Source organism: Diuraphis noxia, unplaced genomic scaffold, assembly GCF_037042655.1.
Source record: "Diuraphis noxia isolate RWA-SAM2 unplaced genomic scaffold, SU_Dnox_SAM2 contig0001, whole genome shotgun sequence".
NCBI classification, from domain to species: Eukaryota; Metazoa; Arthropoda; class Insecta; order Hemiptera; family Aphididae; genus Diuraphis; species Diuraphis noxia.
The window spans coordinates 40767513-40793814 of NW_028301711.1; the positions used below are offsets into that span (position 1 = coordinate 40767513).

General features: G+C 25.1%; 1 protein-coding gene across 3 annotated transcripts; it reads right to left on the minus strand.

The window, feature by feature from the left end:
* Window positions 1-2771: 2771 nt before the first annotated feature.
* Window positions 2772-26302, minus strand: LOC107161533 (uncharacterized). Of its 3 annotated transcripts, none has more exons than XR_016189948.1 (19): window positions 25845-26302; window positions 16761-19322; window positions 16557-16616; window positions 16243-16359; window positions 16043-16171; window positions 15011-15206; window positions 14851-14948; window positions 14581-14788; window positions 14274-14516; window positions 14080-14201; window positions 12880-13052; window positions 11827-11872; window positions 11702-11761; window positions 11457-11546; window positions 11143-11366; window positions 7809-10042; window positions 7607-7751; window positions 6532-6651; window positions 2772-5209 (listed from the first exon to the last, which is right to left on the minus strand). XR_016189948.1 is itself a non-coding variant. In XM_015507977.2 (17 exons), exons 2-17 carry the CDS (start codon window positions 19301-19303, stop codon window positions 7599-7601), a joined length of 6699 nt encoding a protein of 2232 aa, XP_015363463.2. In that variant the 5' UTR covers window positions 19304-19322; window positions 25845-26302. The 3 variants fall into 3 exon arrangements, 1 of the variants encoding a protein (XP_015363463.2); XR_016189946.1 differs by having other exon boundaries at window positions 11457-11549; window positions 25845-26301; XM_015507977.2 differs by lacking the exons at window positions 2772-5209; window positions 6532-6651 and having other exon boundaries at window positions 7599-7751; window positions 11457-11549.

The window sequence follows — 26302 nt, forward strand, 5'->3', positions numbered from 1 at the left end:
TACAAAAAAAAATATTCATGGTTATGACGAATTTTTGTCAATATTTGAATTTCAAATGCTAATAAAAAAAAATTGTGCCTATGTATTCTTATAATTTTTTAATCACTATAAGAATAACTTATGAGGAACTTTGTATTAAATTTTCAAGTATTTTGATTGGGCCAAAAAAATTTTATCATCACTTCAGTTGACAAAATTTCAGTTGTCTATAAATACCTCAAAAAAAGTCTAAATATTTTATAAAATTAAATCATGTAAAGAAAATGCCAATTTAAATAACTGGTAAAATTTTCAAGTATCTACGACTTATACTTTTTGAATAATAACAAATATCGTTTCAGGATAAATCGTTATCGTTACGCAATTTCGTAAAAATTTAAAATTCAAACGCACTTAAAATTTTTCCTATAATGATGCTTCGAGTTTTCTCTATAGCTATTTGAAGAAAAACTTACGGAAAACTTAGTGTTGTATTATTAATCCTTAGTTAAAAACACAAAAAATTTTATGATTTTTCCACTTCAAAATTACTTGCAAATTTCCGCGTTTTCGCTGATTTCGTAAAAATTTGAAGTATAGACGCTTATAAAAAAAAAATTGTGTCTAACGATTTTTAATTTTTTTTATCTACATTAAGAACAACTTATGAGGAACCTTGTGTTAAATTTTCAAGTTTTTTTGGTCATCTAAAAATTTTTTAACGACCCTTAAAAAAAATTATCATAAAAATCGAAAATTTCAGTGGTCTATAAATAAGTAAAAAAAAAAAGTAAAAAAATTTTAATGTACAATTTTAAAAACAATTAAACTGTATATAGATAACACTAACATAAACATTTGGTGAAAATTTCAAGTATTTACAGTGATGAGTTTTTGAATTATAACCATATAAAAATCGATTTGGTCGAAAACTGGTTTTGCGTAAAAATTCCAGTTTTTCTGTCACTTTGTTTTTGTTTTTCTCGATTTTTTTTTAAAACTGTTGGAAAATGTTTACTGTTGACCTCTACAATGCACCAAGGATATTCACTTTTCACTCGGAAACCACCCCCAAAGTTTTAAATTGAAGCATTATTTCGACTAGTTATGCTGTACACAAACACAAAAAAAAAACACACACATGCATCATTGTAAAATCAATACATTCATCACTTCGTTCAGAATCTAAAACTACCTATATTTAATGAAATCAATTTTATTATTTTTTTTATTTTATAAATTTTAATATATTATGAGTTAATATATGTGTTTTCATTAAGATAGTGTTTAATATATTTTATTACTAAGGTTTTTCACAAAGTGGTATCTTACTATTTTATTTTTTTATTTTTTTTTATTTAAAGGTTACAGGCTTCAACCGCTATTTGAGAAAAATAGGTGGGAAAAAAGATTACAATATTTGATTAATTATAGGTTATTTAAGTAAGTTTATAATTGAATATGAGCTTAAACTATATTTTATTGATAATGTTGTCTTTAGTGATGAATTGGATGATTTTTGGAGTAGATTCTACGTTGAGGGCTTCTTTGATGTTGGGTGGGAGGTTGAGGAGTGTGCGAGTTGGCTCGTGTATTGGGTATTCTTCAAAAATATGTCTTTTGGTGATACGAGTTTAAGACGTTTAAATATGGGCAAATACTTTATCTACAGTATATCCATGATAAAACTTAATGTGTTTACGAAAAAGCTTCAATAAATGTGTCATTTAAATTCTCCTTCCACAATCAATATAAAACAGTTAACTGTTAAGTATACGCCATACTCTAATTTTAATTAAAATTTTAGCAAAAAAGATCTTGCACTAATATTTATTTAGTTAATTGAAAATATCATGGCGTAATACAAATAGACACACTTTTATCATGTAATTACTACATTTCTAGTTTACTTTGGTTTAAAATAAATAACAAAACCAAATGATTATTTTTTAAAAGAATACAATATATAATAGTTATTAATTATTGTCCATCTGTGTTAATTTGTTTAAGTTCTACACATATTCCAATTCATTAACTCTATATTAAAAAAATGTAATTAATGTGGCTCAACTTGAAGCAACCCTTAAAGATTTTCCTTAACTACACCACTTATTCAGCCCAGCAGAAAATTAAAAATAAATAAACCTTTGATTCTTTTAATAATTATTCTTCTAATCATAGAAAGACAGGGGCAGCTCCAAGGGGGGCCTTAGGGGCCACAGCCTCCTCCCAAGCCCGTATTTATAAAAATGTATCTTTAAAAAAAAAATTCAAATAAAAAAAGCATATTATAATATCAATTATCGATTACTATATGTCACACACAAGATTGAGTTGTAGAGGTATGACAGTATATATATAAAGTATAGCATATATGATTTACCTATCTACATTATGAAGAACCTATAAGTCTATAAATAAAATACACTATATTATTATTTTATTATGTTATAATAATTATTATTATTTTATTATTTTGTTCAAAGCATAAATTGCGTAGCACACATTTCTGTATGGACTATGGGACTACTAACAATATTATCTTGATAAGAATTGTTATAATCTTATTCTATAAATAATCTTTTTGTTATAAAATTTTGTGAAATTATAACTTGGACCCCTCCTAACCAAAGACCTAGAGCCACCTCTGTAGGAAGATTAATTTATTTTATACCAAAATAAGTAATCATATTTATATTTTTATATCGAATTGAAGCAGCAAATTAAGCAAAAAATGTTGTGCTATGCAGTTCACTAAGCATTTTTTTTAGGATTATAAAGTAGAAGTTAAATACTCAAATGTTACACACATTTTTATATACCAAACACAAACATACATAAAAATTATAATTATTAATTTACAAGAATGTATTTTATTACATTGATAAAGGTGAAAAAATTACTTAATGAAGTTGAAAAATTACAATATAATAGGACATAATATACAATAAGGTGAAAAATTGATTTATTATTAGGTAACAATAAATAAATGAAAAATAAATAAATTAATAAAAAACCAACAAAATTAAACAATGATTCCGTGTTTTGAATACCAATTATATATTGGTCTATCATTCAATTAACTAAATAATACTAAATGTTATAAACAAAATAGGTTTTACAGTATCCAACATATTAAAAATTAACAGCAACAATATTAGATTTTCATAATAATTTTATATTTATTTAACAATTAAAATCATAATTTCTAATTTATAGTTCATATGTCATATAATTTTAACAATTAATATAAAATTTAAAATCTTTAGAATTATGTAAAATTATACATAATTTGTATAATTAATAATATGCAACATAAATTATTATTTTAAATACATTCATATCTAATCATAAAAAAATACCCTATTGATCCTTTAACTTTTTAATATAATAGTAGTAAATAGTATTTTAATTTTAGGAATTTTTTAGGCTTGACGATCTTGATTATTATTTCAAATAAATTATTGTTTCAATACCATAAATGATTGCTTTTATATTAGTGGACTATAATTGATACATTTTGGAAATTAAAATTTATTTTGAAATAACTTTGAAAATGGACAATATTGATATTACTGTACTAGTATTACTAGTATTTAACTACAAATCACTATTTTATATGTAATACATGTTATTCTATAGTATTTATTAATTACTTTTATCTAACAATATAAATTAGTCATGGTGAAAATTGATTTTTATTTTTAGAAATCCACATTATATAAGCACCTATTTGTTTTAAAACGGTTTTTATGAAGTCATAGCATACACTTAGGCGACTCAATTTTTTTTAATTAAACTTAATTTTGTAAAATAAATTTTTTTAAATGTATGCAATAAAAGTACCTATGACATAATTGTTTTATTTTTAAAATATATAATAAGTAGATTGAATGTCTTCTTTTAAATTTTAAATTATACTTATTGTTTTGACCATTTATGTAATTACGTAGGGTTAGAATTTATTAAAAAGTTTATTTAACAGTTAACATACATTTTTCTATGTTTTCTCCAAAAATTAATAAAAAATATTTATAATATTAAAAACCAATGAGTTAGCAACATTCCAGAAACTTACTATAATATTGATTTGCTTCGTACACAAATAGTATATTATTCTTACATGTATGATAGAGCAAGACACATGTTTACAAAATTACATATCTCTGGGGATTACCATTCTTATCATGGGCGTAGGTAGGAAATATTTTTGGAGGGGGTTTTGTCTAAATCTATATTAGTATGATAAAATTAAGAATCATTTATTTGTATGTATTAAATAATATAATTATAATTATAATTATTTATAATATAAATACAATATTTTGTCCATATAATTTACAAATTTAAAAATATAAAAAAAATTATAAGATAAAACTTTGTTTTCTTGGTTAGGTTAGAGTGTTTTATTTAATTTCGGGGGGTGTTTGAACACCCAAACCCCCCCTTACCAACACCCATGATTCCTATCTTTTTAATACCCATTCCAATGACGAATATGTTTGGCTATGCCAATAATTTAGTAAATGTGGGTTTAATCAATATTAGAATATGCATTTTCAAAACTTCAGTTGGTTATTTTTTAATCAATAACAAAATAAATATCACCTAGGTACATAAGATTTTTATTCTTTCTCATAAACAAAAATGTCCAGCACAAAACATTTAAATTTGGAGAAAAAAATTTACACACAATAAGAACCTATTGTAAAAATATTTCAATAACTGAACAAAAACCTTTGAAATAGAAAAATTACTAATTATTGAGCTATGAGGGAAAGTTACAAAATATATGATAATCAAGTATACACATAGTTAGACAAAGAATATACATTTCAATAAATATTTGTACAAATACACTCATATAATACACATACATATATATTTTAATATGAAAAATATACACATAGTTAGAGATCAGCGGGTAATTTCTCAAGCTTTAAATGGTATGGTATATATATTTCATTAAATAGAAACTTTTCCCGCTAGTAAATATAATAAAAGGTACACTATGTGAATTATTTACAAAAACAGAACAATACTTAACAAATTAAAAAGTAGCCTACTTGAGTTTTGGAAATATAAAATGTGAATATCAAATATCATATTATGTTAACATTGTAAAAATTATGGGTATCAAAAATTTTAAAACATTTTATTAAATGTCTGCAGTCTGCTTTACCAACAAAATTTATCTCTTGATTATTCATAAATGGCAGTGCAAAATTTACTAATAAAAAAAAAAAACAAAATATCAATTACAATAAAGTAATGGTTGAAATTTAAATTTCTTAAGTAAAATGTACATTTAAAAATCATGTACAAACATTTTTAATAATATGGGGGGAAATACAGACAATTTGATACCAAGTTGATAATACATTAAATTAAGAAATAAAAATTTAAATTATAATTCACATTATTAACTCATTTGGTTAAATTAATAAGTTTTAAAAATAAACTCTTGAATAAAATATCATTTGTTACCTTATTATTGCCAGGAGCAAAATATATGAAAAATCATGTACTTTTTGGTTATCATACTCCAACGACTGGGAAATACCGATTCTGTTATTATACTCCGTGCTGTACGATAAAAAAATATTGCATGAAAAAAAAAATAATATTCTTTATTTTTATTAATAATTATGTTCCTATATATTACATAAACAGTAAAATATAAGTACCATAAATACAATTATTTATAAAAAATAAAGAATATCATTATTATTATTTTGTCATACAATGTTTTTTTTATCATATGGTATAGAGTATGATAATGGACCTGGTATTTTCTGGCCTACGCCGCCAGCCATTAGAGTGCAATAGCCGAAAAGTAACAAAAATCCATATAATTGAAAAACAATTGGCTTTAATCAAAATATAAGTATTTAACATTTAAATTTAAAATGATGACTACTAAAAAAGATAAATAAATACCCTACCAATTAATGTACAGAATATGACTTCTTAGAAATACATAATAATATGGTAAATAATAAATTGTGTATAAAAGAGATCAAACATCTTTTTAAGAATGCCCAACTTTGATATTAAAAATAGTTATTTTCCGTTTTATAAAACTACACTTTAGAAATACATGAATGCATTTAAAACAGTGGTTCCCAACCTCTCCTATTCTACGTCCCCCTTTGAAGATTTTCAAAAATCTCACACCCCCTCTTATAAATTGTAAAATATCGATCACCTTTTTTGGTGTAATTTACATGTAAGCTATCTATATTCTATATTCTATACAATATTCGGTATAGACAAGAATTATTAAACAGATAATGTGACATAAAACGATTAAGTTATACGCTGCGGCCAAACATTTATAGTCTTTATCGGTTATCTGTTATTGATATTCAATTAACAGATAAAGATTTCCGGTCAAATATTTTTTTTTTTAAAGTTTTAAAATAAAAATTGTAGTTCGTAATAACTACTTGCGTCTGCCCAGCAATATGTGCACGCTGCCCCCCCCCCCCCCGCCAGTTTGGGAACCAGTGATTTAAAACAATATTAACAATGAAAATAATAATGATTTACCTTGAAAAATTTAAAAGTAAAATTTATAAAAATAAAATAACTTTTCTACTATCATAAATAGTATCCATAAAAATTATCTTCAGATTGGTTGAAAATGTTATTTCAGACAGCATCATTGATCTAAAAATAATTAATATTCATTATTTACATTTATCTTACATAAATATTTAAAATGAATCCATTAAATTTTTTCTGTAATTAATAAATAATGTTAATTTATTTATTATTTAGTATAATATTTATTAATCCATATTCAAGAAAACTGATATAACATTTACTAGATTTTTAAATAAAATTTTTATATTTATTCTTAGTAAATTATTGTGTTTATAACATTTTAATCTAATTAAAATGTATGATTGTTATGAATATGAGTATGATGTTACAAATATATTTTATGAAAAATCTTTATTTTTTTTTAATAGTTTTTTGTTAGTTTTCATTAAAATAAGTATTCTTAAGTATACATTAGTAAACAAATAAGTAATTATATTTGACCCATTGATGAAACATATAATATTCCAATAAAATAGTTTAAAAATATTTACTATTAAGAGGACGCTACACCCGTATATTTTTTAAATATCAGAATTACAAAAAAAGTTATTCATGCTTAAAAAACACAAAATTAATATATTTTAAAACAATAAAAATTTTTTTTGTATAAGTGATATCGAAAAAATAAAAACGATATTGCACAGACAAAATTCTCCTTTTTATGTGGAGAAAATTTCGTTTCTTAGTTATAACTATATCTTTCTAGGTTCTTTCCCACGTGAAACAGTTTTTGCAATGTTACGCACTAGTAAGACGGAGACAACACTTGCGGGTGTAGCGTCCTTTTAAAAGTAAATATTTTAACCTAACCTAACCTAACAAAAGCGGGTGTATCGTCCTCTTAATAATTATTAATATATTTGATGTGTGAACTATTTAAACTAAGACATTTTGGATTTGATAACTTGTAATAACTAATAGTTATTGAAATAATGTGAATAAGAATACTAGTAAATAAACAAATTCCGTGTTTGTACTAATAATATCTATAATTCATAAAAGTTAAATGTCTACTTACCAGTACTTTTTCTTCTGTACAGCTTTCCATACTTCAACATATACTTTTTAATGTATTGTTCAACTTTATGCTTGACACTATCACTAATTCTTAAATCTTCTACCTTTTTAACTTGAAGTTCTTTGAATAAAATATTAGAATTAAGCTGTAAATGTCAAATTAATGTTTAAATAAATATATTAATTTTATATATAAATATTACCTTTTTAGCTAAATATTTGAAATCATCATCATTTTTTATACGCCCTTGTTTGCAACTCTTCTTCACATACAAGTCTAATACTTTAACAATAACTGTAGCCATAGCATGATAAAAGTCAATCACATACTTGATTTCTCTTTGATTGTCTGGCACGAGGTCAAGAACTTCAACAGGTAAAGACATCATACTTTCTGGTAGCTTACACTTACGTTTAGTTTCGTGTGTTTTCAATTGAGTACGTTCTATATAATCTCTCACAATAGGATCATCAACAAGATTTCCACGTATTATAGATTTCTTTTGACTAACAGAATTTTTGAAGTTCAATACAATTGGGTCAATTAGTTCACTATTGACTTCTGTTGATGGTGAAACATTAGTGGAATCCATATTTAAACTGGAAGCTAAAAGTTTAGCGTTTTTCTCCAGTTCAGTTATTGAAATGTTATCTACTTTATTGAATGGTAAACACTTCATTAAAGGTTTTTGTCTAACTTCATTCACATGTGTTTTTAATGAAGTAATATTTTTGATTAATTGATTTGATGGTTCTTCACTTAATTCATTTGGATTTATTTTTAATTGATCAATATCTAATTTTTCATAACTGGATGTACTAGGTCCTAATCTAAAATCATTTGCATCTTTTTTTAAGAAAGCAGTACTTGGTATTAATTTACTTGATGTACAAGGTTTCTGTTTAAATTCGTTTGGATTTGTATTTATCAATGTAATACTTGATGTTATAGGTTCCTGTGCTTGGCTGGTAACAGAATTATTAATACCTTGAAGGTTGTTTTTATTAATAATAGGAGGCATTGGTTTTTTAAAAACCGTAGTATCATTAGTTTTATTTATAATTGTAACTTGCTTTCTGGATTTATTATTATTTTTCACTGATAAATCAACTATTTTTCTATTTTTAGCGTTGAGCAAAGGTGGTAAAGGCATTTTTCTTTTAATTTGTTTTTTAACTTGTGGTATTTCTACACTGTTTCCTGATAAAACGGAATTTTCTTTTAATAAATTAACTGATTCTGGAATCCTCGTTTCATCATATTGCATGACTATTTTTTGTTTGTACACGTTTATGACGTCTTTACCAACTCCCCTATTTAATTTGGCACACAAGATATTTTTCACTGAAGGATTTAATTTGTAGTGTAGTTCTATTTCATTTGAAGGATTGTGAGTTATTATCTTGGTATCTGATGGGAATTGGAGAATAAAAGATTTGGGCATGGTTGAATTATGTTTTATCAAACCATTTAAAATTTTAAATGCAAATTTATTTTTTGTTATTACTTTAAATGATTTCTTATTAAACATCTTATTTAAGTTGAGTGTTTCAGGAACAGTACTTAATTGTTCATTATGTAACATTAAAGCTACTGATGCTGTATCAGTTATTTCAGTCTTTTGATCGTCCTTAATTCTAAAAATGTCATTTTTACTTTTCTGGGTATTCAATTTCACTAAATTATTTATTTCAATTATTTTAGATGGCTGTTTTCGATAACAATTACTAACTACTTTAATGCGTTTGATTAAGTTTGGCAAAACATATTGATTTTGATTATTTTCAGGTGTCACATTTGTTGAAAACGCTTGTTTTTTATTAAAAAATGATTGAAGTATTTTAATTGGGGAATGATCTACATAATTTTGTCTTGCTGTTTTATTAACATTCAATATTCCTTTGTCAATTAATTTTTGCACATTTTCTTTACATTGTTTGAATAATTGTTTACGTATATTTTCATCTAATGGCTGTACTGCTTTGTAGTTTTTATTAAATTCTGTGTTTTCTGCATTAGTAATTGGTTTATCTGATTGAGTTTTAGTTGGTTTTTTTAGTGATATGTCAACTGGTAGGAAAGCCAGTTGTTCTTGAATGCTTGGATGTTGAGCATCATACATCACATTTTCCGGACGCATTATACACCAATTAGTATTATCATTAGAAAATAAACATTGGCTAGTTTCATCAGATGTATTTGAAATAAAATCATTCGGTAAACATGGAGGAACTGTTTTTAACATAGAATGTAGAGTAGATTCATTACAAAGATCGACAATAGTTGGAGGTGGCAAATTCCATGTTTGGTTTGTGGTTATAATTTCTTCGATAGGGTAATATACAATTGTTTCAGTATTAAATACTTTGGTACTTTGTGTACAAGAAGTATTAATTTTTTCAGTAGAATCAGCTAGATCACAAACTGCTGGGTGATCTGTAAAAATTAATTTAATTAAAAATTAAAAATTATATAAGATAGTATCCAATCAATTCCAAATTTAATACATTATTATTAACATATTTTTATAATAAAGTACAAATAGAAAAAACATGACATAGTTGGAAACCTAAGACTCAACATAAAAGCATTTGGGTATGCCATTATAATAGGAATGATGAACAAAGTCATATTAAAGATAAGTAATAAATCTTGAATTTTAGACTTTGAAGGTAGTTTTTAGAAGCGAATTGGATTTAGTAGGAACTTTGAAAAGTTCAAAAATAGTCTTTTTGGTTTAATAACTAGAAAAATGGAATACCAACAAAAATGCAAGATAATATTTACAAAACAAGTTTTTGTTATTATTTTAACGACCGTAGATATTTTTTATCTAATATTAATACTTAGCTATTAGCATTTTCTAGATATATTGTTTTCAAAATATTTTGGCTCCTTTGTGCTATCTATAAATACTTAAAAATATAATGAAAGTAAGGTTACTTATAAGTTGTCCTTATTGCAATTTAAAAACATATATGAGCATAACTTTTTTTTTATTAGAGTTTAAAGTTTATAATTGCTTATTGTTCTGAGTTATAATTCCTTAAAATTTTTAAACCTAACATGTAAAGTTTAAAATGTAATACAATATTGCTAAAAAATTCCTAAAATATTTTTGCCTTTAAATAGTAAAATTATGTTGAAATTATAATACATACAAAGTTATTACATAATGCTGCAAAGGATAGAATAATTATAAAGGTAGGCCAGTGAAATAAATATTAAAGAATTATAATGAGTTCTGAAAACTGCATAACTTTAATCAAAGAATAATGATTTTTATTTAATCAATTACTATTATTAACTGAACAAAACTGATTATCAGAATAACTATTATTATACTATTAACACTTAACCATCCAAAAATTATAAAAAAAAATTATCTTTTTCAATAAACATAATATAATATTCAATAAGAATAAAATTAGAAGATATGAGTCAATCTTTATTTTGGGAATAACATATGAATATGAAATTAAATAATATTCATTTAAATACTAAATTTTTAAGGAAAATGTTCAAATGTTTCTTACTTTCAGTGATGCCGCTCCATTTTATATTCTTACTAAGTGTGCTGCTTTCAATCGTTGGAATATCTTGGTGAATAATTCTTGATTTAAACGTAGATGTTGATCTTTGCTTTGGATTTAAAACCGAATTAATTGAATGATTTACCATGGCAGGAGTAATAATTTTATTTGTTTTAAAAGGTAAATAATTCCAATGTTTTTTATTCCATTCAAAAACAGTTTTGTTTCTATTAAAATGAGTTCATACATACAAATTAGCATAAATAAATCACAATAATAGTAAACATTATAATATATACTTAAATACTAATGCTTACTTGTCTCGATTAATTTTCTGATTGGGAAGATTTATTATTTTGTTTAATACATCCACAGAATTGGTTTGACTATTACCTTGGCTTTGCACACTACTAAAATTAATTTAACATGAAAAGTGTGTTTTAAAGGCAAATTTAAACAAATATATTAATCCGGTCATTTTTTATTGTAATACAAGAGGAATGAATAACATTTAACTTTGTGAGCATACTATTTAATTTGTCACGAATGCTTTTAAACCTACCTTATTTTAGAAGATTGATTAGAAACTATTGAATTTCCAATATGATATGGAACAGAATCTCTGAAATGATTATTTTAATAACATTAAAAGAACACTTAAAAAATGAATTTTATTAAAATTCTTACGTTTGTGGTTGTATTGGCGGTTGGATAACTTCATCAGGAATATTCACTAAAATCAAAATTATTAAATCACAATTTATTTATAAACTTTAACTTATAAATTATAATATTATATTAAGTATATTAATTATAATCCTATTTCCCAAGCTTATTTTCCTCACCAGTTATAAACAGTTGTGGTACATTTTTCGTACAAATTTGGTATTTTTCAACAATTACTTTTATATTTAACAAAAACAATTGTTAAACATTAATGAAATACTTAAAAAAAAAATTGGAATAGATAAAAGTAGAATATAACTTAGTCCACATGTTTATTTCCTAAATAGTTAAATCTCAATAAGACATTACACCCACATACATTGTCTCTGTCTTATAAACGTACAATTTTGCAAATTTTACATTCACAATAATCTATTTTACTTTGTAGTTTCTAAAATTAGTGAAACAACCATTCATAAAATTTAGAGGTAAGAATTATATAGGGCATTTCATAGGCAATTTAAAATTAAAAATTGTTTTGTAAAACTTAAAATACTCATAGATAGAGTATTTTTTTATAGGAATTATTAAAAAAAAAAACTCTTGTTGCTTACATTTTATCATCACACTCTTTGTGAAACACTGATATTACATACATAATATGTATTGTATTTATTACTACAAATGTATTAGTAATTTTTGAGTTACAATTTAATGTACCTAAATATTTAAACTCTATACTAACAAAACTTATAGATTATCCATATCACATAAAACAAATACAATATATCTATTAAAATTATATGATAAAATATAACATAATTTCAATATTAAAGCTAATATTTGAAATAACTATATTATAGTTAAATACTATATTATAAATATACTATTTCAAACTTAAAATGTTTTGATAAAAATTAATTTAGAATTAAATAGTAAGTTTATGATAACCATCTAACCATATAAAAAAACAAAAATGATATGAACTTTACTAACTCAGTTTCAATTTTTAATACCACTGTAGCAGTCAGTAATGTACAATATAGAATAGTATAACATTTTTATGTGATATACCTTCTTCTTTAGGACGATCCAATTTTGGTATTTTAAAAACAATTTTTAGAATTATCCATTTCTTCCATAAAATTCTTGCTGCTTGAACTAATGGTGATAAATTTTCTATATCTGGTAATAATTTATCAATTTCTTGCTCATGTTCCTTAATTTGTGATATTGGATACTCTAAACTAAAAACAAAAAGTATCAAGATAAAATATATTTCTCACATATTCAACTAAGGCTATAATAATCAAATAGTATTTAAAAATAAATGTCATGTACTTATATAAAACAAAATGTATTACAGTATAATTATAACCATTGCATACAGGGTGATTTTTTTATCATAAACCACTCATTATTTCAAAAAGTATCAATGTTTTTGAAAATATTTTTTTACAAAGTTTCATGTTGTTAAAAAAAAGTTTTTATTAAAGAAATATAGTTTAAATACTTTAAAAAAGTATTTAAAGTATAGATTGGCAGAGCGGAGTGGTACGGGGTTACCCCGCCAAATGTTTGCCCACTACTCCGGCTTGTCTAAACTTAAAATACTTATAACTCATAAACTACTAATCCAAAATTTGATTTTTACGTATCAAAATACTTAGAAAAATATTCTGCTTTGGAATATTAAATTAAAACTCTATATTGTCATTCAAAAAAGTAAAAACTTAAAAAATTATAAGGATAAAAAATATTTTACGATAGATAAAATATAAGGATAAAAAATATTAAAAAATATATTTTTTTTAATAAAAACGTCGTTTTTTTAACAACATAAAACTTTGTAAACAAAATATTTTCAAAAACATTGATACTTTTTGAAATAATGAGTGGGTCATGAAAAAAATCACCCTGTATAATAACATTTAATTAAGGATGGGCCGGTTCCAGTTTTTAGTTCTTTGGTTTTATCGGTTCGTTTATAATTTTTTATTGGTACTGGTTCTTTTTTTCTTGGTTCACACTGTTTGTTGATACTGAGATAAGTTACTTATAACTAATTATTATTCTGATTTAATTAATAACAATTTAAATTCTTTAAAAATTATGGTATTATATAGTATACTAATTAATTACTATTCTTAATTTTAAGATATTTTTTGTTTTTAAAAAAACTTGTATCGAGAACCGAAGTGGAATATTTTGGAACCAGACAAGAACCGAAGTCGAAAACTTTCTAAGAACCGACCCATTCCTAGTTATAATTACTTTTCGATAACTTCTTTTATGTGTAATGGGATATTAGCCCACTGAGCAACAATATCTAAAACTTTTGATTTTGTTATTGTATTTCTGTTAGAAATTGGAAGATCTGAAAGTGTTTTAACAATCTGAAATACAAAATAATATTATGTTTAGAACACACTTAATAGTATTATTTATATGTCAATAAAACTATTTACTTCTAATTTCAAGCTTTCGTTGTTATTTGAAATCATCCAACTATGGATTATATTCAATCCATTAAAATTCATAAATAACCTCTTACAGTTTAAATCATTATCTCGAATAAATTTCAAAATATGTGACCTACTCATTGAATCTGTGATATGAACCATTAACTTATTTAAATTTAATGTTGAGCTCTCCAAGTCTGAGCGGTTTTTATTTTTTAATTTACTGATATCTGTTAACTGTTGATCGAGCTAAAAAAAAAAATAAAAAATAAAATTTATTTTCATAATATTTTAACAGGAGTATGATTCTAACCTGTCTTAAACGTTTTCTATCTTTATTAGATATTTTCTTAATTTTCTTTTTTCTTTTTTCCTGAGAAACATCTGGTTTAACAACTAATGAGTCATCTTCATTTTCATCGCTTTCCTCAGAACTGCTCTGATCGCCTGTTCTAGATTTTTTGCTAATGAATCCACGACATTTTGGTGTACCACAATAACACTTTTGTTGTGCAGCATCTCTAGATAATATTAATAAAGATAATAGTTAATATAAATTAGAGATGGAAAAAAATAACAATACCCAAATATTTCAAAACTGTAATCAAAAGTAATTTCTTCTCCTTTTTGTATTGGTTGTTTACTAAAAAACCCCATTCGAGATTCACCCAACACATTCCACTGAAATTATATTAACAAAATGAATTATTTTCTGTATGTTTATTAGAATAGTAAGGGTATACTTTTTCTGCAACACAGTTTGGTTCACAGCTGTGGTTTATGAATCTTGTAATGTTTCCTTTCCGGGTAGCATCAATTATTTCATCATGTTTCAATTGCACCATATAATTGTTATTTTTATACAATATTTTTTTCATTCGTTTTATCATTTCATTTTGATCTATAACTTCTCCCATATATTCATCAACAAATGTTCCACTATACAAAATATTAAATACAATTATATACCAATTTATAACTATTAATAAAAATCAACATTTTGCAAGAAGAAGCAAAAAAAATTTATAATTTGTAATAAAATACAGTGAAATTTGTATAAATTGTTTATAAATTTTTATTTAAAATTGATTTTCCCTTTCATTGATATGAATAAAAATATCAATAACATAATTAAAAGTTAATAGGTACTATTGAATGATTAGTTGAACAGTACTTAAATTAAAATATATTATTTATATTATATTGTATTAAGATTTCAGATTTTATATTTTGAAACATACACCAGGTGGGGGACAATTACATCTTGTCACTACAATACTACTGTTTATTAGCGTTGGAATTCATCAAGGAACAAAGTTTGGAATAATATATTATATTAAGAGAATATTGTGCTTGAATTTACTATTTTCGATTTTAGCACAGCACATCACAAATTTTACATATTAATATTTTATTTATTTTACTCTGTTATAAATTCAATATTACAGTTTACTGACCAACTTTGAAGGATACTAAACAATGGCTCACATAATTTTTAATATTTTTATTTTTAAGAAACTTAAAGCATTTCAAAATTTAACTTTTTTGTGGATAAATATGGGTTCAAATAATATTTTGACCTTTAAATTTAAGAATAGCTCAATTTTACACTAATATTAAAAATAATAGGGTAAAATGGATTCTTCTCAATGTTAGGTAAAAAAATTTGGTATATTAGCGTTGAGAAGGAGAACAGATGATCAAGTAATTAAAATGTTCTAAAAGTAATAAAATATTTATCTAATAAAATTGTATGTTACTATAGAATTTATTACCTTGGGATATCTTCAAGCGCAAAAACACCATATCCTTTATCTGCAGTTTTGACAATTTTAGTACGTTTGAATTGTTTATTTTGAAATTGCTTGTTTGTACATAATGACTTCAAAACACATGCTTTTCCACTTTTAAAATAAGATAATTATTTTTAAAATTAAAATATCAACTTATTAAAAATAATATTGATTTAATTTACCATTCAATATTCAATAAACGATTTAAACACTCTGTAGCACACCCAGGTTTTTTTTCAATCCAGTCTTTTCTTGTATATTTACAATGACATTTGTAAGTATCAGAATTTATAATTCTCCTAAAAATTAAAGTAATTAGTAAAGACTGTAATGAAAATTTTAGCACATCCAAAGTAATTAAAAACTTTCTTATACTAAACATACGAGTACAACAATTTCAAAATCAATCAAAAACCTTCACAATATGTTAATATAATATCAAATACCAGCTGTCAGAAATTTCAATTAGTATTAAAAAAAAAGATATATTAGTTACCTTGGTTTTAGTCTCCGTAACTCTTGTGCTTCTGCTGGTGTATACTCACCCATTTTTTTCCTAAAAATGTTTAATTGATATTAATGTAGGCAACATACATATTATGATGGAATAATTTTTAATAATTGAAAATTATAGATAACAAATTATAAAATACTATTTGACTATCGTTTAAAATTATATATATATATATATATTGCTTACCTATGGGGCCTGAACAAATTGTTAGTTATTAAAGTGAAGTTCAATCTTTTTAATTTTTTATCTAACTCTGGATCATTTGCTCTAGCTTCTGCTAAATGTATTTCATTGTCTCTTCGTATTTCATCAGCTAACAGTAAAGAGTCAATTTTTGAATTTTTAGATGATAATAAATATTCTTCCTCTAACATATCAGAATCCTTAATTTTTGTATTTAATCGTTTAGATCGTCTAATCTTGCCTTCAGATTCCTCTTGATCACTTTCAGAATTTTTTGAATCGCTTATGTTTCGGGATATTTGGAATGATGGCATATCATTTGTAGAACAAAATATATTTAAATCATCTAAGCTTTCAAACATATAGTCGGTTTTTTCTTTTGGTTGTTCATATTGCTGTATGGACCCACTATTTTCAAGGTAACAATATTCACATCTATCAGAATCTCTATGATCCTCTGAATTACATACATTTCCTGACATATAGTTGGTTTTTTCTTCTGGTTCTTTATATTGCTGTATAAGCTCACCATTTTCACATCTTTCAGAACCAGAATTTGAATTGGAATACAAATCCGATTGCAATTCATCACTTTCTTCTGATTCACTGTCATATTCACATTCTTGAACTAAAAATCTCCAGATAACTGTGTCTAAATATAAACAGTTGGGAAAACTTCTGCTACGTTTCAATTTTGATCTGAATTTTTTAACCAATTCATCTTTTATGATTCTTTCAATCTCTATATTTGGTCCACGTTCTATATAAGAAATACTTTTCCAAGATTTTAGTAACTTTAAATCGTCAAACATTTTTTTTGATGTTTTTGAAGCGTTGAATACAAAATTTTCAGTAAGAGAATTTCTTCGTTTTTTTATTTTAGTGGACTCATTAACACTGTTTGATCTAAACCGTTTAGTTACTAGATTCCAATCTACATTTTCAAATTCATCTTGTTCACTTTCACTTAAAAACTTGTTGGTTTTAATTCTTGTATCAGAAACACAATCAATTTTATCTTGTACATTTGACTTACCACATTCTTCTAAAAAACTAACAGATGTAGTGTTTTCTTGTACAATTGAATCATTGCATTTTATTAAAAAATTCATAGATGTAGTGTTTTCTTGTAAATTTGAGTTATCACATTCTTCTAAAAAATTAACAGATGTAATGTTTTTTTGTAAATTTGAGTTATCACATTCTTCTAAAAAATTAACAGATGTAATGTTTTTTTGTAAATTTGAGTTATCACATTCTTCTAAAAAATTAACAGATGCAATGGTTTTTTGTACATTTAAATTATTACATTCTTCTGAAAAATTAATAGATGAAGAGTTTTTTTGTACATTTGAGTTATCACATCCAGTTAAAAAATGTATGCGTTTGGTGTTTTCTAGATCAATTAATTTATCACATCTTTCTAAAGAAACCAACGCTGATTTTTTTGTTTCATTAAATCGTGATAAACTTATACACTTAAAATCATTACCATTGCCTGGAAATAACATGATTGGTGAAAATGATCTTTCCCCAGATTCAGAACTGTTTTCATTTACTTCTGTTGAATTAGAACTTGGAAAATGGTTATTTAATTTTTTAGTTAAAGATTTTATTGCTTTACTTGAAGACAAATTTTGCGATTTAGAATCATTAGTGTCTTCATTTTCAAATTTATCACTTTTCAATCTTGTAGCGCGCTGCTCCTTTATAACAGCAGAACCTTGTTTCATTCTTGTTCGTTTTTTTGTTGGAGCTGAATTTGACACAATTGGTGATATTTGAATATTAGTTGATGTTGTTTCATTTTTTCTAGGTCTGCCTCGACCTCTTTTTATAACTTTTGGTTCATCTGTAGTTTTAGGTTCAATATCAGCAACTGAATGTATATTAACTGGATCTTGATTACCAGTATTTGAAATGATTGATGTATTATTGGTAATATTATTAGTTGTTTTTTTTGGTCGACCCCTTTTTCTTTTTACTTGTATTAAATTATCATCAAATTTGTGTACGACAACAGAACACCGACTTTCATAGTTCAAATTAGGATCAGATTTTTTATTGGTTTTACTAGTGTCATTTGTATGTTCATCATTTTGATTAATAATACCATTTGCAGGTGAAACGTCCATTGTAAATATTTCATTGATTTTTTCAGATTTAGATAAATTAGTTACAGGAAGAGTATTTTTATTTGTTGAATTTTCTAAGGCTAATTCCATTTGACTTGTACGGGTCCATTGGGATTTAACTTTCACTGGTTTGTTATAATCATCAATTTTTGGTACAAAATTAATTAAATTAACAGTAGAAAAATTGTGTAATTTATAAGTTGAAGTTATGTTCTTATCAGGTGTGTGAGTTGTAGTTAAATAGTCTTTAAGTCTTTGTTTTCTAGATGGTAGACTTAATTTAGAATCAGTATTAGAATTGTTTTCATCTATTAATTCTATTCCAGAAGATGAATTTATTTTATTTGATGGTTTTTCCACTTGCTTGTTATTGTGTATCATTAAATCATATTTTGTGTGAGATTCATCCATATTAGCTCATAGATAAATCCTAAAACAAATAAAAATAACAAATTAGATAGATGTTTAAAACATAATATACTAATATAATAAACTTATAAATCAACAATTAATTAATCATCAATAATAATAATAAATAATAATAATAATAACAACAATGTCTACAGCACCATGTAAACAGAATGTATGGGCAATTATTTAATTAAGTAATCACTACTTTTTTTTATATTTAAGCCATTGATTTTTAACTTTTATAAAATGCCTCTATTTACCTAACTCAAAAAGAAACAAAATATTTTGAAAATATTATCATAATTGCGATTTCTAAAAAATGCCAATTTCACACATTTAAATGTGTTTGTCAGTCTAGGATATATTATACTATATTACATGGATTTAATCAGCAAAGCCATTGCTTTGAAAATATGCAACAAAATATGCAAGAAAAAATTATAAAATATACATGAAAAAATGTGAAATATGCAAAAAAAATGTATTTATTTACCTATTAAAAGTGTGTTACTTATTTATTAATATACACAAAAAAAAAAAAATAAAGACGTATAATTAAAACTCTTATATAAGTTGTATATAAAAAATTTAAAATATGGCGCGTTACCGGTTGACGTTTGAGATTTTATTGAACTGAAAGAATAGTTAAATAAATATATTTTCATTATTTGTGAAATACGAAATAAATATATGTTGAATAATACCTGTTAAGTTGTTTTTCATTTTACTAGCGTTGTGTTATGTAACATTATTTAATATAAATTGGTTAAGAATGAAAAAAAATTTAATTTTTGTAGAAAATATTAAATATGCGAAAATCAATGACAATTGACAAAATATGCACTTTTTCTCTAAAATTATTGGAATATGTAAAATATGCTTTTTTAATTTTCAATTTTTAAGCTCAACATTGTATAGCTCAGATTTCTAGCTTGGTCTGCTATAATTCGACAGCATACAGATCAATATGCAACTCCTATAACTTCCGAACCCTACTTATAAGTAACAAGCATGGCTCAAAAATCCATGAATTTGAATACTTTCTGAGGAATCAGTATATTAAAAATTTGATGTAACACAAAATTATTTTATAATACTTACAACTTAAATCCAAAAATGTAAGTTTAAATTTTAAAAATTTGAGTGATTTTGCATATTATTTAACTATATTAGGAAAATATTGATGCATACTTTATTAATAAATCATAACAATAAAAATAAACAAGTTTAAAAATAAATACCCTTCACAGGCACTTTTGTGGTCATTAGATACACCTAATTATTATTTTAATCTGTATATTTTTTCATATTATAGTTTTGAGAATTTGAATAATTATGCATTATTTAATGTTTATTTACAGATTTATTTAGCGTTGTGTTATGTAACATTATTTAAAATAAATTGGTTAAGAATGAAAAAAAATTTAATTTTTGTAGAAAATATTAAATATGCGAAAATCAATGACAATTGACAAAATATGCACTTTTTCTCTAAAATTATTGGAATATGTAAAATATGCTTTTTTAATTTTCAATTTTTAAGCTCAACATTGTATAGCTCAGATTTCTAGCTTGGTCTGCTATAATTCGACAGCATACAGATCAATATGCAACTCCTATAACTTCCGAACCCTACTTATAAGTAACAAGCATGGCTCAAAAATCCATGAATTTGAATACTTTCTGAGGAATCAGTATATTAAAAATTTGATGTAACACAAAATTATTTTATAATACTTACAACTTAAATCCAAAAATGTAAGTTTAAATTTTAAAAATTTGAGTGATTTTGCATATTATTTAACTATATTAGGAAAATATTGATGCATACTTTATTAATAAATCATAACAATAAAAATAAACAAGTTTAAAAATAAATACCCTTCACAGGCACTTTTGTGGTCATTAGATACACCTAATTATTATTTTAATCTGTATATTTTTTCATATTATAGTTTTGAGAATTTGAATAATTATGCATTATTTAATGTTTATTTACAGATTTATTTACATACAAACTTTTAACTGAAAAAAAAATTAAAATTATTTAAGAATTTCCTGAGGAATGAAATATGTTTCATTTTTTTAGTGCATAGACTTCAAAGCTCTGCTCAAAAGTAATATTATCATGTGGGAGATAGGGATAGAATCGAGATAGAATACATTATTGTAATCTGTAATGAAATGAAACTCTACATGTAGTATACAGTAGTATAACTATTGGGTATAGGGTTAAATCTCCCCCATTTTTTTTAAATAAATAAAAATTAATGGAAAATAGTTAATTATTATTATAGCTTAAAACTGATAAAAACTTACAACTTATTATTCCTGATATCATTTTTAACCACCTAAAATGTATACCTTTTTAGTTACAAACACAAAATAAATTAAAACAGTTAATATTGTTTTATATAAATATGGTATACTTAAATGATAATATACATTTTAAAGGATAATAAAAAAGTTTACAGACAAAACTGAACTTTTGAACTTGGTTATTTAATATGTAATTTCATCCAAATTCATTTTTAGAAGAAAATATACAATATATACATAAATTTGAGGAAAGAAGCCACCCACTGATGACACTTTTGTTTTAGTTTAATATTATGTGATTTAGTTATATTTTAGTATTTATATTATATATTTAGTTATATCACTGTCAATTATAAAAACAAAAAGTTAAAAGGTCAAAAATTTCAAATGTCAATAAATAACTTAAAAGATTTGAAAATTTTATTAAGTATGGAAAATGCCAGTATAAACATTCAGTGAATATGTGTCTATGGTAATTTGTTTTAGAGTTACATCAATATCTAAAATTGATTTAGATTATTGTTATTATTATTATTATGTAGACTATCCATTATCTTCTATCAACAATATTAGTTTAAATTATTGGCCTAGTTGATACCCGCCAAGAGAGTATTCTTCTGCTACTTATATCTATTGAATTTTAAACGTTCTAATCATTTGTTATAAAATGTTCATATTGTAGATAAAAAAGATACGAAAATTATATATGTTGGGTATACTAGTGAAAATCACTTATTGGTTTTTTTTATGAATATGTTTGATAAAATGAATCATATAAGATAGGTATAACTGTAAGTATCGTATATTCAAACCGGAATAACGGGAAAATTCTTTTTCACAACCCTCAACTAAACCAATACCTAGTTTATCAAGCATAATAAAGCTTTTTCTCTATAAAACAAGCTTAAGAGGACGCTACACCCGCATGTATTGTCTCCGTCTTACAAGTGCGTAACATTGCAAAAACTGTTTCGCGCGGGAAAGAACCGAGAAGGCTACAGCTATAACTAAGAAACGAAATTTTCACCACATAATAAGGAGAACATTTACTGTGCAACGTTGTTTTCAATTTTTCGATATCACAAATAGAAAAAAAGTTCTTATTGTTTCAAAATTCATTATTTTTGCATTTTTCAAAATCGAATAACTTTTTTTTCAGTTCAAATATCAAAAAAATAAAAACAACGTTGCACAGTCGAAATTCCCTTTTAGCTGTGGTGAGAATTTCGTTTTTTAGTTATGACTGTAGCCTTCTCGGTTCTTTCCCGCACGAAACAGTTTTTGCAATGTTACGTACTTGTAAGACGGAGACAACACATGCGGGTGTAGCGTCCTCTTAATATAATTATTATACAATAAAAACAATTTATTGATCATTACCTATATAGTAATATTTGTATAAGCTAAATTTTAAATAAATACATTAGAATGATGATCTTTAAATACTTTACAATATACTGATAATTCATAATAATTAAATTAAATATTACATTTTTCATAGTTTTTAATAGTTTGTATGTTCAATACACCTATTAGCCTAAATAGGTATTATCTCGGGTATTATGAAATATTTAAAAACTATGTAGGTACAATCGAACAAACATGAACTTATATATAAATAAAAATAAATAAAAAAGATCAATTAAAGATGACTAGGTATTGAAGATAATTGTTTAACTATTGACAACTATTACCTACTTTTAGTAATTGATTAATAATTATTAATTTTTAACTGGTATAGGTTATGCATTTCATAATATATAAATATGTAATTACTTATAAATTATAACTAAGGTAATACCAAAAACTTGAATTGCGGAAAAAATGGCCACGGAAAAAAACCCACGGAGAAAAAACTAAACTAAAAAATACACCCCGGAAAAAAAGCCCAAAAAATATATTATATATAATATATTTACATTTATTTATAGATACAATATATTTTAAATAATATACATAGTAGGTATTTAATTAATTTTTTTTTAACTTTTTACCTTCAGTTAAATGTTGTATTGTTTTAACTTAGCTTTTTATAGTTAATTATCATTATTGTACAGTTAAGTTAATTTACAAGTAAATCATGTGATTTGAGTAGTTAAAGGTAACACCAGCGTGTAGCTGAAATGCTGAATTAACTTTACAGTTCAACCTAAATAAGTTATATTTAAAATAGCTATAATGTCAAAATCATTTTGTATTAAATATTGATTCTAATAATTGTATTAATAAATGAGTTAAATTAATCCAAGCAAATGATTATTAATTAACCCTTAATAAGTGTTTTGTTGTTAATTCACCACTAGATTTGTACGTGTGATAGTTAACAATACAATCTATATTATTATGTTACCACAAGTCCAGAAACGTAAATATTTTATATTTTTAATATTTTAATTCTTATGTTCTGTTAAAAATGTATTATTCTATCACAGAAATAAAAATATTATATGATTGTAAATCCATTGTATAAAATATTACAATTTACAATGATTGCACTTTTATTTTCTCGGGCTTTTTTTGCCGGGGTGTATTTTTCAGTTTGGGTTTTTTTTCCGTGACCATTTTTTCCGCCTACCCAAAAACTTATTATATGTCCACATATAAACAAAAATTAATGCCCTTATTTTTGCTGAGCACAAATTTGCTGTTGCACTTACAAAGAAAACAAATGTCAGTGTTACATTTTCTTAAGCTCAGAAACTACTAAGCCTTTTCGACTAACAGTTTTCTTAAGACTTCAGAGGTAGTTAGAACTTATTTTTTTCAAATCCTTATTGCATTAGGATAGCTCACAGAAGAATTTCGTTTTGGCTAACGAAAGTTGAATAATTTTTATTTTATAATTAGAGTTACAATTGGCTAAAATATTAAGAATACAATAAAAAAATTGTATTGTTTAAATTAAACCTACTATGCAACAATTTTTTTAATAAAATAAAATAAGTAATAATATTTAATTTATTGTTTTTTAATCAAATGTACTACAAAGGTAATGTTCTTATGTGTGTAATTTAAAGACTCAAGAACTAGTCAACTGGTTAAGTCTTAAATTTCAGAATTTGAGAGTAAATTTAGACAGGGATTTAGACAGTAGTTGTAACCATGTTAACATATTATACATCATGTGCTATAGTCAATCTAAAATTTTCAAATTGCCGTTAAAACATGCTGTTCTCAAAACGAGGTAAACCAATGTCAATTTAAATATGGACTAAGGTACACAAAACCGAGATACATTGATATTGTACATAATATTTTATGCTCGATTTTATGTTAGTTCATTTATCCCCAGGCAAACTGTTAATTGAATTCTTGTAGGTAGGTAAGCACATTTGATTGTAATAAAAATTTGATTGATGTTTGGAAATATTATTTTTGGATATTATGAGTATTTACTGTAGGAGAAAAATAACAATAATTGCATCATAGATTGCATCAAATATGCTATTCATTTAATAAGGTATGTTTATACAACTTGTAAGTTCTTTTTTCAACAACCCACCATTTATAAAACTCAGATATGCTAAGATGTTAAAAATTTTTAAGTTTGTTGATTGAAAACAGTGGTATCAGAGTCTAAAATGAGTCGATAAAGTATTTTTCATTGAGTTTGGGGGACAAAAATTAAGTAAGATCATTTGAAGTCTAGTATGTTGTCAGAACGATTACATTATTAAGAAAACACTATTTGGTATGCATAATATAATAGGGCTGTTGTACTAATGATAACTAACTGATTACAGATGTATACCTACAACAAATAAATTAAATACAACAATGACAAACTGATAAAGACTACGAAGAGACCAAATAATGGTAATATTTTGTATGAATGTTGCAACAATATCTATTATGGGCTTGACATTATTCTTGGCCATTCTGAAAATATCAAACATGTAGACGGACAACAAAGATAAGACTACTACATTGGGCTGTACATAGTAGGTGTGAATGAGTTACGAGTAAACACTAAATTGGGCACTACTGTAGACATGTCGAGATGGTTCTTCATACAACAAACATTGACAATAGCAATTTATCGACCCTGCAGGTCGACAGCAATCAAATACTATAACAGTAGGTATACAGTACAGCAGGTCAGCTAATAATATAAAAATATAATCGTCAACGTACAGCATGAACAACTAACAACGGGTAATGCAATCACAACTACAGATAAAATCTACCTGCTTCTTAAATACAAAACACGGTAGGCAATCACCTGAATTCCTATGGGTCCGAGAAATGACGCATCGCCGCCGGTGCTCAGATCGAAAGTTGCCATCGCTACTGCCGATGTACGAATGAACGTTACGTTGAAGTGTAGGATAATTGTCCACGGAGACGTTACACGGACAACGATACTGGTGTTTCAGGGGTAATTCAGTGTTGGAGAGCAAAGCGCACGCGAAGCCAGACAATGATGGATTGCACAGTGGAACTGAGGAAGAGTGCGGGCCAGTGACAACGGGTGTCGACGATATTTACGCCGTGTCGCCGCCGCGGATCGAAACGACCGTCTGTATACGCGAACGACTGATAACGTTCCAACGCCGACGGTACAAATGTACGATTTTTAATGGTAGGTTGAAGCGCGCGACGGCGGTGCGTAGTAAATGTAGTAAAGGTCCGAACACTGAACGTAGTGCGTGCCGCGTGCGTGAGTGTGTGCCGAGAGCA